Raw genomic sequence first — 18840 nt, forward strand, 5'->3', positions numbered from 1 at the left:
GTGGCAAAGATTAGTAGTAAGCCAGAGGATGGGGAAAGTTTTAAAAACCAACAATAGATGACCAAAAAAATGAAGGAGAAAATAAACTTTGAGGGTAAATTAGCAAGTAATATGAAAACAGACAGTAGGAGCTTCTTTAAATATATAAAAAGGAAGAGAGGCCAAAGTGAACATAGGCCACTTAGAGAGTGAGGCTGGGGGAATAATAATGGAGAATCAGGAAATGGCAGAGGAGTTGAATAAATACTTTGCATTAGTCTTCACAGTAGAAGACACTAATGGCATACCAAAAATACTAAATAATCAAGGGGCAAAAATGGGAGTGGGTAGTGGGAAAGAGAGGAATTAAATACAATAACTATCACTGGAGAAAAAGTACTAGGGAAACTAATGGAGATAAAGGCCGATAAGTCCCCTGGACCTGATGGGTTGCATCCTAGGATATTAAAGGAAGTAGCTACAGAGTCAAGAATCCTTAAGCTTCCGGAAAAGTCCCAGAGGATTGGAAAAGTGCCAATGTAACACCCTTATTCAAAAAGGGAGGGAGGCAAAAAATAGGTAACTATAGGCCAGATAGCTTAACATCCGTCATTGGAAAACGTTAGTGTCTATTATAAAGGATGTAACAACACAGTATTTAGAAATGCATAACATAGCCAAGCAGAGTCAGCATGGCTTCATGAAGGGGAAATCATGCCTGATAAATTTATTCGAATTCTTTGAGAAGGTAACAAGCAGGATAGATAAAGGGGAACCAGAAGATGTAACATATTTGGTATTCCAAAAGGCGTTCAATAAGGTACCACACATAAGGCTGCTTAATAAAATAAGAGCCCATGGCGTTGGGCATAGTATGTTAGCATGGATAGAGGGGATTGGCTAATTAATAGAAGAGAGAGTTGGGATAAGGGGGGCATTTTCATGATGGCAACCTATAACTGGTGGAGTGCCACAGGGTTCAATGCTGGGGCCTCAATTATTTGTAATATATATTAATGACTTGGATGAGGGAAGTGAATGTACTATTGCCAAGTTTGCAGATGACACAAAAATAGGTAGGAAGGCAACTGGTGAGGATGACAGTCTACAGAGGGATATAGACAGGTTAAGTGAGTGGGCAAAAACTTGGCAGGTGGAATATAATGTGGGAAAATGTGAGTTTATGCACTTTGGTAGGAAGAATAGAAGAGCTGAATATTATTTAATTGGAGAAAGGCTGCAGCACAGGGGGATTTGGGAGTCCTCAGGCATGAATCCCAAAAAGCTAGAATACAAGTTCAGCAGGTAATAGGGAAGGCAAATGGAATGTTGGCCTTTATTTCAAAGGGAATGGAGTATAACAATAGGGAAGCCTTGCCAAAACTATACGAGGTACCAGTTAGACCATACCTAGAATACTGTGAACAGTTTTGGTCCCCTTATCTAAGGAAAAATGTACTTGCATTGGAGGCAGTCCAGAGAACATTCACCACGATGATCCTGGGTATGGAGGGATTATTTTATAAGGACAGGTTGAGTAGGTTGGGCCTGTACTCATTGGAGTTTAGAACAATGAGAGGTGGCCTTATTGAAACATATACGATTCTTAGGGGGCTTGACAGGGTAGATGCTGAGAGGTTGCTTCCTCTTGTTGGAGAGTGTAGGACCCGAAGGCATAATCTCAGAGTAAGGGGCCGCCCATTTAAGACAGAGGTGAGGAGGAGCTTCTTCTCTCAGAGGGTAGTGAATCTGTGGAATTCTTTACCACAGAGGGATGTAGAGACTGGGATTGTTAAGTATATTCATGGCTGAGATAGACAGATTTTTAATCAGTAAGGGAATCAAGGGCTATGGAGGAAAAGGCAGGAAAGTAGAGTTGAGGATTATCAAATCAGCTATGATCTCATTGAATGTTGGAGCAGGCACGATGGGTCAAATGGCCCACTTCTGCCCCTATGTCTTATGGTCTTATCTTGCACTGCTTTTTGAAAAGAGAGTGGATGAGGATCATAACCAAAATACTACTAATGAATGTGACCAGGATGCCAATCCACTGACTATTTGGGTAAAGACACCTGTACAGCCTGATGCAAGCACTGACTTTCATAAAGAGAAACCAGGTACAGAAGTTCCAACAATAGCTGGTGAGAGAAGTGCAGAACAAAATGCTGACTCCCCAAACACTGGTGTGAAGGCTGAAGTAGTGACTGAAACTGCTGAGATACTAGCTACTGATCTCTCAGATACTTCAGATGTACAAACAAGTGTAACTACTCAATTTATTGGAGGCAGCAGAACAACAACCTGACCCAGTAAACACAGTATAGCCACAGAACCTGGCTATATACCAGGCATTGCCTTGACCGCTGAAGCTCTCAAAATGCCAATACCTAGCAAGCAGCAAGCTCACACAGATGTGAAAGCACAGTGCACACGTGATGAACAACCATGAGCCGAAAGACAAAACCCCACAGTATTGACAGAAGTATCAGTAACTCCACTTAAGAATAATCCTCATTCTTCTGTTTGTCCATCAGGGCCTCTTCTGCACTGTGATTCTGTGATTGTGTGTGATTCTGTGAACTGCATGCACTTTAACAAGGGAGAAATATTGTTGCTCCCTAAAATAGCACTTCCTTGCTGGAAGCACAAAAATTCAGAGTCATTCCTGTAATAAATGTAATATTTAACTAGATCTGCTTTAGGTATTTGAAGATTTTCATTGCAATGGCTTTAACTGTATGAAAATGGGTGAGGCATTTAAGCCACAAGTGAATCTTTTCATCCTGACTAAGTGGTGTTAATACAATGAAATGTAATGATGATCAGCGCTGATTGAATGTAATTAAATATGTAGGGACTACACAGCAGTCCTTTAGGTGGTCAGAAATCATTTTTTGAAAAAAACTTCAAGTATTTTTTTTTAAATGTCATACTCCAAAATAAGTTTCATGTTCAGTCTATGCATGCCATGATACTGGTAGAATACTAAATAATACTTTATCAATAGTCCTCTTTTGATTATTTATTTCAAGGTTGACATATTTTTACAAAAATACTACATTTTTAGTACTTTCGTTGAAAGATTCAGCATTTTCAAATTATTAGTTTCAACTTAAAAAGGAACAGAACTTTATGAACACTGTCTAAATAAAGTCAAGTTTAATAAAGGCTAAGGGACACATAGGCACCTTTTAAATACTTAAAATTAATTTACTTAGTAACTGACACCAATTAAGTAGTGAATGATTATATATACACATTTGTAAACTAATTTCCAGTTATTTAAAAACAGGTTATTGATACATTTTATGAAAGTATATTGTGATAGCATATTGGTGAGCATGTTAAGATAATATGTTGGATAGAATAAACATATACTCAAATGATTATACTTGTGTAAAACCATTCATCATCATGGGAAGTGATGTAATATCATGTGTTCTAGTCAAGCATGCACAGTCAGTAGCACATGTAAGCTGAAGCAAAAAAGAAGCCTCCCAATAAAGCTCTGTGTTCCAACTTTTGTGCCAGCCTTTCAACTGTGTTTCTATAGTCTAAAATCCCAGATGTTCCAACAGTGGTGTACTAGCCACTTTGACGAATGCATTTTTTTTGTAATACACCCATTTTCAGCTGCATTAAATATATCAAGGAATATTTTCAAAAGCAAAAAAAGTTCTAAATTGTTGTCTGGTTGCACAGGTTCATGGCAGATTTTAATTCGGCAACGTGTAAGTGAGTTTGAGCAGAAACTTGAGCAAAACAAATTACTTAAGAAAACTACCACAAATTACACCCAGATTGTCAATTAAACCCAAAACAGATGCACTACCCCAAAATGCTCAACCTATCCAACTAATACAAAGCCACAATAAAAAATGGCTACATAGTTCAACATTCTATTGGCTAATGTCACCAACATAGCAGAAAAACTACAGATACTGGCAATCGGAAACAAAAACAGAAAATGCTGAAAACACAGCAAGTCAGGCAGCACCCGTGGAAAAAGAATCAAAATGTTTCGGGTATGGATTCTCCCTCAAAATAAAGCACATGTATGAATGGCATTTAAAAAGAAATAGAAGAAAAGAGTCAGGAAAGGAAACACAAGAAAAAAAAAGGGACCTAAAAAGTAAGTGGAAAATGGGATAGTTAAATAGCAGTAGTTACATTAGCTTGAGATAATCAGGCATAATGAAAGAAATCAAAGGCATTTATGGGACACAGTATATGAATAGCTGAAGGAGGTAAAGAGAAGGCAGGAAGAAATAGATGAGAAGTTGAGCAAATTGGGTCTATTTTCTCTGGAGTTTAGAAGAATCACAGGCCATCTCATTGAAATGTACAAGATTCTGAAGGGGCTTGATAGGATAGACACAAAAATTGTTTCTGCTGGTCAGTGAATCTAAAATGCGGGCAGACAGTGTCAGAGTAAGGGGCTGATCATTTAGGACTGAGATGAGAGGAAATTACTTCACTCAAATGGTTGTGAATCTTTGGAATTCTCTGCCCCAGAAGGTTGTGGATGCTCCGTCATTGAATACATTTATGGCTGGGATATACAGATTTTCAATCCCTCAGGGAATCGAGGGATTTGGAGAACAGGCAGGGAAGTGGAGTTGAAGCCCAAGATCAGCCATGATCATATTGAATAGCGAAGCAGGCTTGAAGGGCCACATGGTCTATTCCTTCTTCTATTTCTTGTGTTCTTGTGTTCCATGAGTATGGTAAAAGAAAAAAAATCAGTGATGCTATGACAGGGCATCCCCATCTCCAAGTGCCAACCAGCTTCCTCCCTCTATCCCTGGAACACACCTCCCAGATTTCGAGCAATTCATGTGAAAGGGAAAGTAATTAAGATCTGCAGTTAGTCAAAAGTTAGATGATGGCAAAGTATCTCTTAGAAAGACAAGGCGCTGTCCCTGCTGTTGAGTTTGAAACAATGTAGAAAATTAAAGAAGGAGAGACCAGACGGAGTGGGATGGAGAACTGAAGTGGCAACCGATAAGATGCTCAGCATAGCATTTGCAGACAAAAGGGAGGTGTTCAGTAATGTTTCTTAATCTGTCCTTGGTCTTTCCAGTGTAAGACAAGCAATTTAAAAGTTCACTGCTTTCTTTTCAATTAAGTGTCTTTAATGGGCAGAATTGAATTTTTTGGATGGCTGGGGGGGCACAAAGCGGGAGCAAGCCCGATCGCCGTTTGCGATCGGGTCTGTGCCGCCACTTTACACATGCGGGCCAATTAAGGCCCACTCAGCATACTTCTCGACTTCCAATGGCGACCCAGCAGCCTGTATAAAGGAAGGCCTGGCAGCAATGGCTGGACGAAGGGCTCTGCAGAGGGGTTATGCAAGTCCGGAGGGTAGGCCATAGGGGCAGGCTAGGATGGAGGCTAGGCCATCAGGGCAGGCCAGGCAGGAGGGCAGGTTGGGGGGGCCAGTGTGTCCCTCGTTTTTCTGATGACTGCCTTGCTGCTCTCCGAGGTGGCGGCAGCACAGCGGGAGGTGCTGGTTCCACAGGACGGGAGGAGGAGGCCCCCCCACATGACAAAACGTGCCTGGGAGGAGGTGGTGAGCTCCCGCGACGTGGTGCAGTGCACCTCGATCCAGTGTCACAAGCGCTTCAACGACTTATTGTGCCTTGGAAGGGTAAGGACAATGTTCGCATTGGTCATTTAACCCAGCAGGTCGGCTTTCCCCACTGCTGCCCCCCACCAGCCCCCGCGCCCCGCCCCAAGTCTGAGTGTAGTCACTGCAATGAATCATTAACGGCATGTGTCCAGTACTGGGTGAGTCAGCAGATATTGCCCATGCCAAGGTCAGCCTGACAGGGTGGTGAAGAGATGGGTTGTGTGCCCACAACATGTGGTACACTGAGACCAATATGACTGTTTTGGGGGCAACCTGGAAGAGCTGCACCTAGGCGTAGTGCTTGAACTGCAGGACATGTCCAAGTCAGGGTGATGATATGCTGGGAGGGGAGCTTCAAGGTGGCATGGCAACGAACCATCTGCTGCCCCCTGCACTCCACGTGCTTGCACCTCCTTGCTGTGGAAAGATATATCGTGTGGTGCCTAACGTGATGGAGGCAGCATGTGGCCAAGGGTGGGGGGGTCGGGGGGTGGGGAACAGGCCTAGCCCCTTTGTGAGTGTGCTTGGTAGCAGTGGGGTACTGGAGCCCTGATATGTCCCACTCTGGTTGGGGTGGGCCGTGCATGAAGAGAGTCCACGTACAATTTGTACAAATCAATGATCTTCTCTCATTTTCAGGGGAAGAATGCTCATAATGCTGCAGAGCAGGTGAGCGGCAGCCAGGTGCAGTTAGCCATTCTCAGCCAGTTTGAGCAAGAAGCTCTGGATTCGGAGAGGTGCCATGTGCCCAGGTCCACTGGTGTCAGCAAGGCTGGGGTGCCACGGCCAGGTATCTATGCCCAGCAGTGAGGTCAGTATTGTTCTCCCAACAGCCATAGCAGTGCTGAATGTTAAGTGATTTAATTTTGCAACATGACTTGATCATTGCTTATGGAAGGAATATGTGCATAATGATCAGGGTGGACAGGGATGCACATTGACATTGTCTCCACGTTAACTGATCCAATGTCCTTGTTCTTCCTTTCAGGATCAGCGCAGTAGGGCTTGGAGGAGGAGCAGCAGCAGAGGGCCCTTCTTACACCTGAGGGCCCTGAAGTCTCACCGTCTGCCAGGCAGGCACCAGCGCAGATACTAGCACCTTGGTGGGAGTTAGAACATCGGCTTGAGTCCTGGGGCACAGCGGTGAGGGTACTTCACAGACACTGGAAGAGTTGGCAAAGAGAGAGTGCCCATGGCGCCAGCAGTCGGAGGACTGCAGGAGACCATGCATATGCTCAGTCGGTGCCTGACAATGTGCCTCTGGAGTCGTCCGCGACGCAGCAGGGGTAGGAAATGCGGCCAGGTGTGCAGGAGCATCTGGAGGAGATACATGAGGCTATGCTTGGCTTGGTCTCCATGGCGGAGTCTACGTGGACGATCGCCAAAGCAATGAGCCACGTGTATCCTACATGGAGAGTGGCGACTCTCATGGAGAGGCTCCTCCAGGAGGCCGATCAGAGCTTCCTGGGGATGCGCTCTGACCAGCAAGCCCTCACATCGGCATTGACCTCAGCTGCTCAGTGCCAGTGTGGGAGATGGTGTGGGCACCAAGTTTCCCAGCTCAGTGTCCATCCATGGTGAGCAGGGAGGTCCAAAGCGACCTCACGTCGGTGCAGCAGCTGCCTGTCTTCTCTGTGGGCACCTCTCAGGGAAATCCGGATGAGGACAGCAGCTCCTCCGCCCCTCTCCCAATGAGCATCCGGTGAGGTTGCAATGACTGGGGAGATGTCATGTGGAACTGGTAGATCCCTCCCAGGCGGGCCAGCAGAGGCCAGAGGACGACTGCCAAGGTCATCAAGGCCAACAGGACAGCAGGCTGTCTCAGCTGCCACTCCCAGCGAGGGGACAGCACCAAGGCATAGCACCAGGAAACGTAAACATAAGGCGCCTTAGGTGCACAATGGGTTTATCATTAGTGCTTTTGTATTGGCCTGAGATGAGGGCTTTGTGATTTGCTTTGAACACTCTTGTCATTTTGTTTCATTAAGTTTCTTTGCCTGTGATATTAAATTCAGACATGTGACCGCGGCTGAGGGTGCCGCTTTTCATCTACATGTGTGTGTATGGTTTCCAAAAATGTTAGGAGTGCTTTGTGGGACATTCACCTTTATTAACAAGGCCCTTAGTTACTGTTCCTAACCTGGAAGATCTTGCACTTAGGTATAGAGTATGGAGCCTACAGCCCAGGCTTGTTCTGGAGGCCCATCTGTGGTGGGCTAGCTGAAGGTTCGTTGGATTAAAGCCTCCTGCACGTCCCTGCCTCCCTGTAGTATGCCCGGGTCAGTGTCTACCCCCTCAGCATGTCCCTGTGCATGCTCATCTTCGGACTCATTGCTGGAGTCATCATGTACAGCTGCAGCCACTGCGTCAACGTCTTCATCGTTCACTGCATCCCCCCTTTCCAGCGCAAGATTGTGGAGAGTGCAGCATGCAACCACTATCACCAAGTTATGATCTGGAGGGTACTGGAGTGCGTCCCCTGAACGGTCCAGGCATCAGAAGTGCATCTTGAGAAGACCAATGGTTCTCTCCATCACAGCCCTTGTGGAGGCGTGGCTCCTATTGTACCGCTGCTCAGCTTCTGTTCTTGGATGGCAGAGAGGCATCATGACCCACCTTCTGAGGGGATTGCCCTGGTCACCCAGCGGCCAACCATCCAGCCGGGCTGGAGCACTGAAGAGCCCCGGCACCTGGGAGTGTCTGAGGATATAGGTATCATGGGAGCTGCCTGGGTATCTTGCACAGACTTGTAAAATTAGCATCTTATGATCACACACTACCTGCACGTTCATGGAGTGGAAGCCCTTACTGTTGGCACCTTGATGGCTGCGTGTGCAGTCTATTGCAACCTGGACGTGGGGGAAGCCAGCAATTGCAGCAAAGCCTCTGGCTTGCCTGGTCCCAACGGAAGTGGATGAGTCAATGCATGCCTAAATAAGGCATCTGTAACCTGCTTGACACAACCTGCTGGACAGCTGATTGGGAGACACCGCAAAGATCACCCACCAGCCCCTGGAAGGAGCCAGAGGCATAGAAGTTGTGGGCCCATGTAACCTTTGGAGCCACTGGCATGGAGTGTCCACCCACACAGTTCGAGACCTCAGGCCCAATCATCTAACAGATATAGTTGAACATCTCCCTTGAGAGACGGAGCCTCCTTCGGCACTGCACCTCAGACATATTAGGGTAGCTGCTTCACCACCTGTATACCCTGGCAGCAGGATAGTGGCGTCTTATGCGGCCCCTTCCGCCTCGGTCTACCTCATGGCCCTGAGCCCCTTGTGCCTGTCCTCCCAAAAGGTGACTCCCCTGGTGGCTGAATGTTCACTCCTGGCCTCCTCCCCCTTCTCGCCCTCCCTTCGTCCTCAGAGGGGGTGCCTCCAGTGGAGAGTTCAGCTCCAATTCCTAGGCTACACGAAGGCTTCCTGAAACTTGCAGGCCCAAAAAAGACTCCTCACTACAGAGTGCTGACCTGAAGGTTAAGAGTCCAGACAAAGCAGCTGGTATGCGTTTTGAAGTATTGCAGATCACACAGGCAAGTTTCAATCACTTTGAAAAATCAATACTTGACAGAGCACACACGTGACCCCAGTGAGCTCTCTTATCCTGCCTGTGGATGAGGTTTATACAAATGTGTCCTACCCACCTGCCTGTTGCGCTGACCCAAAGATTGCACAGGCGCCGAAAAATCGGATTCGATTGGTGAGTCAAGGGCCTTAAGTGGCCTGTTAATTAATGGCAGGCATGCAGCGGATATTATTATGCGCCTGCCCAACAAAATATTGTGATGGCACACGGTGACACCAGGACGCGTGCCCGACGTCACCACATGTCATTTTACGCGTGGACGTGCGGGGCCTGCCCCCGCATGCCAACTGGAAAATTCTGCCCAATGTTACAACATCCCCCTAGGTGGGGAAAATCCACTGAGTGGAAGAAGAAGAATTAGGAGAGCTAAATGATGCATGGCCTTTGACATACCATATAATTTGGTAATAATTTGGTAATAAATGACAGGGGTTTTATTTTACTTTTATGACCACAGCTGGTGTTAATTGTTGCACAAACCAAATTCGAGGGGAACTCGGCTTATGGGTGATACCTTTTTTTTGTATTCTGAAAACGAGAGGATGACGTATCGATCTCAGCAGTAAGAGGTCCAGTAACACTTTTAATTTTTAAAATCCCCAAAAAGTTTCATTAAGAATAAAATACACCAAGCCTTCTTTACAGAATGACACAATATTCTCCAAAAATATTCTTTAAAAATCCATTCTCACATCAACCTTTGCAAATTCACTTTATTCTCAGGTACTACATATTGCCAATAAATGCCGCTATACATTTTGGTTATGAGCTATATACTGCGATGCAAACTGTTTATTTAAGAGGTTGACAGGAATAGGTTAAAGGTTTGAGACCAAAAAAAGTGAATGCCAGATTTTAATTTAAGCACTATTATTAATAACTTAGATAACAGCTGTACAAAATAAAATTTAAATAGGTAACAGGAAAAGGCATTTTGCTACTTGCAAGAGTTATAAGAATTAACATTCTGCTTTTAGTCCAATAAGTAAGTTCATAATACCCCTCATCTATTAATGAGCCGAGTGTGTGAAAGGGCAGGAAAAATGCTTCTTGCTGAGATGTCATTTGCATCCATAGTTATATTTAATTATTTTTAAAGGGAAGGAAATTATTAAGTCAAAGGAGCCAAATCACCTTGCAGGATAATACTTTTTAGCTACATTTTTATTTTCAATGTTACAGTAAAACGATTACTTAAATAACAGGCCTCACATTTAAAAAGTTTTTGATTTTCAGTCGGTGAGCTGTGGGGAAGAGCGAGATCAGAAGCAGAGTTAAAAACAGCATGGAGAAGGTGAGAGTTCAGTTGGCAAGCTCCAGGAACGAGCAGGACCAGGAGCAGGGATCAGAACAGCGTGGAGAAAGTGAGAGTTCATCATTGAGCTGCAGGAAAGAGTGAGACCAGGACAAGGGACAGAAACAGCTAGCCACCACCACCGCCACCAGGAGCCAGTCACAGCCCACATGCCGAAAGAAAAATTGAGGTGTGACATCACAAGGAAGCAAATAGGTGATTAAATAGTTGTTCAGTAGTACAGAACTTGAGTATTGCTGAAAAAGTGAGACATGCCTGTTAAATTTTAATTTTGTGGTGATCGTAAATCTGTCCTTTCTCCTTTCTGTCTCATCAATCAGTGCAAATGAGCAATCATAATCAAGTTGCTGAAAGATCAGCTCAAAATGTGAACTCGCTCCACCAATGCTGCCTGACCTGAGTATTTCAGCATTTTCTGTTTTTATTTCAGGTTTCCAGAATATGCTGTATTTTGCTTTGGTGTCACCCTTCATTTCTTGTTAGACTTCATCAAGCCATCCCTTAATCTTTTCAGCTTCAATGAGAAAGCACTAACATCTGAAGTTAACATTCAGAACCAGAACCCTGGTACCATCTACCTTGCCCATTGTTTTTTTTTTCCATTATGGATGCTTAAAATTGTACATATCTCAATGGCATCATAACTAAGCAGCTGTACAAGTTCAACATTACCTGTTTGCCTTCTTAGATCTATTATCAGTTTTTGTCAAATCCACTGGACAATTAGGTTCCCAAGAAATAGTGAATGACAGAACTAAGCCAAAAAGCTTACGCTCATCGAGAAGCATTTAGGTTTTTCTCCTCTAATTTCCTTCCTCCTCTTCTCAAAGCAGCTTGTCACAGTTCCAAGAAGGCGCTCACAACTGAGTTGACTGTGCCCTCACTTACTTCAGCATTCACAAGTGTATGTTTTGTGAACATGATCAGAAAGAACCCTGGCTGATTGTTATACTCTAACTCAGGGATGCTATAACCCCAACACATCCCTGGCTGAAAGCATCATGAATACAGATCAAATTTGGGTACCTCCTGGTGTATCTTGCACTAGGCTGTGCATTTGTAGAAATACTACTATTCTAACTTCTTCCAAAGAGATTTAATTCCAAATCTTGCTCAATGAAGACTTCTAACCCATTTTTAGAACACAAATCAATTCCATCAATAGCCACAAGAATTCTCTTGCATGTCCATCATAACTTTGCTTTCTACGTTCTGGATTTATTCCTTTGTTTCAGTTTGTCAAACACCCAACTGAGAAAGCAGTCACTCCATTTCTGGTTCTAAACTTTGGTAATAATCCAGAAATAATTTATAGGGATTGGTAATGCAATATAGCGTTGCTGCGTATTAGCTACACATATTACTAGTGTTGAGCCTGCTCAGGCCCCTTGTGTATTGCACTTTGTAACACAATCCAGAAGAAGGGCCTGTGGTGGTGTAAGCCTGTTTACCTGTTGTGTGCACTGCTTATGAAAGCCCCTAAAATTAAAATGAAACTACAGTTCCATAATGTAGTTGAAATGCTTGAACAATGTTCTCAGCACTCTTATTATATGGGTGTTACACAGGAGTCATGATCACCATGTTATAATTTTATCCTTGAAGTGGACTCATTCTTTTGTTATTTGTTGGAAGCTACTTGCATGAATTTCAATGCATCTTTGTATTTTTTTTATATTTTCAAGACTGAACTTACTCTGAGCTGTCCTCTATCTACTATGTGCTGGTTTCCTCACAGAACTGTCATTATCGGTTCTATATGGGAACTTTTGGTATCTTTGAGGAATCCCTCCCTATTTGTAGGTTGGAGGAGGATCAGAGGAGGCATGCCAAAGAAATCATCCATAGACGTAATCCAAGAAAGCTGCATGTGGAGATTATGATTCCCAAGGAGGCTGTGTTAGAAGTATGCAATATTCCACAGCTAGACTTAAAAACCACTTCCAGTATGGGGATGGCTTTGTCAATGACCATCAAGGAAACAGCTGGCTTAGATTGACATCACATGCTTCTTTTCAACAACAGCAGAGGATTTGGATCTCATCTTGCAATCTGCAGAGCACAGCAGCATCAACATTCCAGGGCAGCACTTTCATCATTTTTTTTCCAAGAAAGCATCCAAAAACACAATGAATCCTGCAATTTCACAGCTTGGCTGCATTCCCCAAGGGCAAGTCATCATTAATGACACAAATGTGATGATATAGATCCTTTACCCAAATCAGCCCTTTCACAGCCAGAGAGGTTCCATTTCATGATTGTACCACTGCTCTGTGACCATTTTAATATATCATGAGTTTCATTTGGAGAGTACCAGGTTTATTAAAAATTTTATCTACCCCTATAATGAGTGGTGCAGATGCCTTCAGTTTGTTTCATCTCAATATTTTTGCTTTGACAGAGCATGGTGCCTGCCTTTGACCTTTTATGCTTCCAAGGGATTCCTCTGGGGGTGAAATAAGTGAGGTGGATAGCTGCAGAATATCAGTGTCTGTCTCTAGAAAAGAAGATACCTTAATATGTCCTCAGTAGACGGCCTTGTAACTACAGGAGTCACAGGTATTAAACGGAATAGCTGACTGGGCCTGTAAATTAACTAACATGCCTGCAGCCACTTAAGCAGGGCAGTGAGGTACTATGCAGATGTAATCTTATCTGGATTTTCAGAAGGCCTTCAATAAGGTGCCCCATAATAGACTGATAAATAAAATAAGAAAATGTGAAATCATGGGACAAGCGACAAAATGGATTGCTAACTGGCTTCATGACAGAAAGCAGAGAGTGGAGTAAGGGGTGGTTATTCAGAGTGGTAGAAAATGAAAAGTGGTGTTCCACAAGGGTCAGTGTTGGGACCATTGCTATTCACAATTTATATTATATACAATTATAATTTTGGACTTTGGAATCAAAAAAATTCTTTGGACTGCCTGAAACTTCTTGGTCTTCCAGTGCAAAGAGTTGTCCCCGATCGAGTTGCAGATTGGCACAATCCAAGGTCCAGGACTATGTACTGAGGGAAGCACTAAAGTTTGGGGCAGCCGCTGCAAAGGCGCAATGGGGAAAGGTCGCAGTCTAAGACCTTTCTGCCATAGTGCACAGAGGGGCTGGGAAAAGTATAGACTCCTCAAGCTGTACAATTCACAATAAATGTATGTACTGAATACTAAACGTATCATAATTGTATTGAAGCACTGCAGAGTGCAGCATGATGTATGTCGATAACTCCAATACCATTGCACTGATTGTCTGTAATGACCATTTTGAAATGACTGTAATATTCATTGATTGTATCGAAGCATCTCATGATCCATGTGTAAAAGTTGAAAATGATTGTACTTTTTGTGAAGGCCATTTAGAAATGTTTTGAGATGTTCTTCTAGATATTTTAAGAATAAAGTACGTTTGTTGAAAAAAAAATTTCAATTGACAAAATTGGGGGGGTTGCGGAGGTGGGGGGGAAAACAGTCAATACTGAGGATTGCAACATTAATAAGCTTGCAGAATGGGCAAAAAATTGGCAAATGAAATTCAACACAGATAAATGTGAGGTAGTACATTTGGTAGGAAGAGGAGAGAAGCTACTTATTCCTTGCAATGTGCAAGTCTAGTTGGGCTAGAGGAAATGGGGAGTACAAATCAGTAATAGTTGCGCTACATTTTAGCAAAGCCATAAAAAAGAACAGCAAACCTAGTACTAGGCTTTTTTCCCTAAGAGGGATAGAATTGAAAAGTAGGGAAGCTATGCAAAGTCTTGGTGACACCACACTTACGAGTACTGCATGCAGTTCTGGTTGGCATATTATCAAAAGGATGGAGAGGCATTGGAGATGGTGCAGAGAAGATTTACAAGGATAATGCCAGAAAGGTGTGGGTATACATATCAGGAAAGGATTGATAGGCTGGAGTGGGAGGGGAAAGATCCAGTTGTCATGGTCCACGTGTATCAGTGACATAGAGGGAGCTAAGAAAGAGGTTCTTCAGAGGGACTATGAGCAGCAAGGAGCTAAATTAAAATTGGGTAAATCGATAAAGTTCTGGCCATAAATAAACTAGTGGGAAATATTTAAAGAATCAATTCAAATTGTTCAACAAAAATGCACACCACTGAAAAACAACTCCCTTATTGCCCTTGAATTGAATGGCCTGTTGGCGATTTCACAGGGCAGTTAAGAGTCAACAATGTTACTGGAGTTGCATGTCGGCCAGACAAGGTAAGGATGGCGATTTCCCTTCCTAAGGGGCATTAGTGGACGAGGTGGGTTTTTATGATAATCAACAATGGTTTCATGGTTACTATTACTAAGACTAGCTTTCAATTCCAGATTTATCATTTGAATGTAAATTCCACCAGCTGCTGAGGTGAGACATGAACCCATGCCCGCAGAGCATTAGCCTAGGACTAGCCTAGAGACATTACCACTATGCCACCGTCTCCCCCGAGACCTGTATATGTGCATAAGTCATTGAAATTGGCAGGGCAGGCTGAGAGAGTGGTTAATAAGCATATAGTATGCTGGGTTTTATTAATAGGGGCATAGAGTACAAGACCAAGGAGGTCATGTTGAACTTGTATATGTCACTAGTTTGGCTTCAGCTGGGGTAGTGTGTCCAGTTCTGGGCGCTTTAGGAAGAATGTGAAGGTATTGGAGACAGTGCAGGAAAGATTCACGAGAATGGTTCCAGGGATGAGGAACTTCAGTTATGAAGACAGAGTGGAGAAGTTAGGATTGTTTTCCTTCGAGAAAAGAATGTTGAGAGGAGATTTGATAGAGGTATTCGTAACCATGAAGGATCTAGACAGAGTAGATAGGGAGAAACTGTTGCCACTTGTGAAAGGATCACAAATGAGAGGGCACAGGTTTAACGTAATTAGTAAAAGAAGCAAAAAAGTAACATGAGGAAAAACTTTAAGCAGCAGTTGGTTGGGGTCTGGAATGCTCTTCCTGCAAATGTGGTGGTTCAACTGAAGCATTCAAATAGGAATTTGACTCTTATTTATAAAGAAAGAATGTGCAGCGTAATAGGGAGAAGGTAGGAGAATGGAACTAGTCAAGTTGCTCATTCGGAGAGCTGGTCAGTGCAGACACGATGGGCCAAATGCACTGTAACAATTCTGTTTCAAAGTAATATCACTTTGCCATGGTCAATACTCAAAAATATTGTATAATCTATCAAAAGTATAAGCAATAGTCAGGTCAGGACTAAAACCTTCATTAAAGCTTGTAAAAGTTGACATAACATGCTGGATACTATAGTGTAAGATAGTAAATCTCTGAGCACTCAAAAATTTCAGACAATTGAAACATGCAATATTAAATTAGTAACACACTGTCCTGAAAAAATCGTAAACACATTTTGAAAGCATGAAACTTATACATGGGCTGATTGTAAAGGTCATCAATTTGACTTAATCATAAAAGAGTTTAAAATCAGTTTTTTTAACCAGACTTACCAAACAGCTGGGAAGGTACAGTAATTCCATTTGCATAGGCTATATACTTCCATCGGTCAGTTCTAATCATATAGGTGGAGGCATTTACATTGCAGCCATGAAACTCACTGAAAATCCAGTCAGGTCGTGAATTTTTTATAGAAGTTTTCTCTACGAATCCTCTCAATAATGGCAACAAAGAATAACCACTTAACTTTCCAGGAAGGGGGATTCCAGCAATATCTAAATAGAAAAGGCAATTGTTGCTATGAGTTTGAAAGTGATTGTAATGACTTATAATTCTGTGCAAAAATAATTATTTGTATTTAAATGATCAGTTAATAGAAATTCATTCAACATTTGGAGAAAATGAACAATCATGCTACAGTTTCCATTCAGTGACAATAAATTGGTAAAGGGAACATTTTGTTTGAAGTCTGTTACAAACTGATAATAGGTACTTTGATAGTGCATACATTTTACTTTCTATTAATTCACTCTGCACTACTGAACAAAATTGCATTCTGCTGCTCTCAAACTTAACTGCTTGTATTAAAACACAGCTAATCAGAAAATTCCACCATCTCCAGTGGCATCTGCCCTTTAAACAGCACAACATTCTGAAAATGACTCTTTTTTCAATTAGGACAGAATTATTCGCTTCATGAGAGGAATGTCATTGCCGGGGAATTTCAAGTATTTGCACCCAATGTTAGCATCGGGCACTGCACAGTGTAGATCTCCTAATATATTTGAAAGTTAAGTTTTCAAGATGTTATCTCTTAGGGAATTTAATGGAAGAATTGCTCACTGTTATACGTCAAATTTGAAAAGCTGCAAAAAGATCAATATCTTCAAAAATAGATACTGCCCCCCCAAAAAAGCTGACAACATTAACAGTTATGATGCGTGAAGATAAATATTTACTTCTGTTTTGTACCTTAAGCTGTAGGAATATGCAATGTTCTTCACTAGTATAGATAGAAAAAAAACCAGAAATACGTGGAATCCTAAAGACGCAATTCAGGCACACAATTTGAGGTACATTTTTGGAGGTGGGGCCTGGAGGCGCTCAGGGAAGGAGTTGTTGGAGGGATGCTGGCTTCAGGTGGACAATGGAGCCATTCTACCAACTTGGTGTCTGTTTCAGAAAATTGGCCCCAAGATGTCAAACCAACAGTTTTTCAAATCCTAATTATGTGACAGAACACATAACTCAGTGTGGTTGGAAATGAATAAAATGCCACTTAATGAGCATTTAAACTAGTTGACTTTCAAAAAGTGTGCATGGAAAATAGAAGCACAAAATCCCATATTAATAATGAAATATATTATTGTTCCTCTTATAATGAATAAATTCCTATGAAATACCAGAATGTTTATATATCCGTGATCACTGCATCCTTGATTGCTAATCTAATGCCAAATTAAGGGGGATATCCAGCAATTGGAGCTGGTTTGAGACTACCCAAATTAATTTAAGATCATCTTTTGAGGTTCCCTTCATGAAAACTTTAATCCTCTCAATTAATTGATGGCAAATTAAAAGGTAGATTTCAGAAGTGAAATCTATGGAGATAATCTACATTTACCATAGATTAGGAAATATAAATTATATACTCATATTTTATACATACACATGTATTTTGCACATAATATAAATATTATTTCATTCTTATTTATCTCTGAAACATATGCATTACTCACCGAGAAGAGTTGGATAAATGTCCACAAGAGATACCAAATTTGAAATCTGTTGTCCTCCTGAGATACTTGGTCCGACCATCAATAAAGGAACATGAGAACTTCCCTCATACATACTCATTTTATAGAACTGACGATGCTCCATTGCCAGTTCACCATGATCAGAAGTAAAAATTACATAAGTATTATTTTGGAACCCAGTGTCATGAAGGGCTGTTAAAATCTCACCTGTGTAAATATAAACAATTATTCAATTATATCATTTTAACACTGGCAACTTCATTGTATGCAACACAAAAAGTGAAAAGCTTTAATATTACCTTATCAAAAGTCTCACACTTTCTAGATTTTGCTCTCTTCCTTGTACTTGTGCACTTTGAAGAGCACTCTGCCAACAATAAACTGAATTCAGGTGTAATACAATATCCTCTCAGTGCCCATGTGTCTTCTGGCAATAATAAAAACAAAAATAAAAACAAAAAACTGCGGATTCTGGAAATCCAAAACAAAAACAGAATTACCTGGAAAAACTCAGCAGGTCTGGCAGCATCGGCGGAGAAGAAAAGAGTTGACGTTTCGAGTCCTCATGACCCTTCAACAGAACTAGGTGAATCCAAGGAAGGGGTGAAATATAAGCTGGTTTAAGGTGTGTGTGTGTGTGTGTGTGTGTGTGGTGGTGGTGGTGGTGGGGGGAGACGAGGAGTGGTTAGTGCTCCAGGGAGACATAGCAGTTCCCCTTCCAATGGCTGTCCATGTGGCGAGGATCCCATTACCCCCTGCCCCACATTGTGCTGCTGCTTCGAAGCTCAAAGGCCTTTAATTTGTCCTCCAACTTTGAGAACCCAGCCATTGGCCAGAAGGAAAGGGGAAAGGGGAGTGTGTATGTTGGGAGTTAGGTGTCCAGAGAACCAGGGTGTCCGTGGGGAGGAAGAACTTGAGTGGGGAGGTGCGGTGGGGCCGGGAGAAAGGAGGAAGGTGTCTGGTGGTTGAGGGTGGGGGAGTAAGGTTGAAGGAGAGAGTAAGGGGTTAGGCAAGGGAGCAGTCTGTGGAGACAATGACTACTTCCCGTGGAGTGAACTGAGGGTAGAGGTGGTAGGAGGAAATGAGTACAGGAGGGGGCAGAGGAGGCCACAGGGGTTGGGGTGGGGGGATGGGGCAAGGGTGTGATTACTGTAGAAGGGACAGCAA

The 18840-nt window shown here is 42.7% G+C and overlaps 1 protein-coding gene across 2 annotated transcripts in view; it reads right to left on the reverse strand.

The window, feature by feature from the left end:
- The window catches only part of arsk (arylsulfatase family, member K), a 90847-nt gene that overhangs the window by 24020 nt on the left and 47987 nt on the right, over positions 1-18840 (reverse strand). For both annotated transcript variants that reach the window (XM_041186824.1, XM_041186823.1), the window contains exons 6-7: positions 17656-17880; positions 15970-16191 (exon numbers count right to left, since the gene is read on the reverse strand). In XM_041186824.1, the coding sequence (XP_041042758.1) occupies positions 15970-16191; positions 17656-17880 (447 nt within the window). The remainder of the gene's footprint in view (positions 1-15969; positions 16192-17655; positions 17881-18840) is intronic.

This window comes from Carcharodon carcharias, chromosome 4, assembly GCF_017639515.1.
Source record: "Carcharodon carcharias isolate sCarCar2 chromosome 4, sCarCar2.pri, whole genome shotgun sequence".
NCBI classification, from domain to species: Eukaryota; Metazoa; Chordata; class Chondrichthyes; order Lamniformes; family Lamnidae; genus Carcharodon; species Carcharodon carcharias.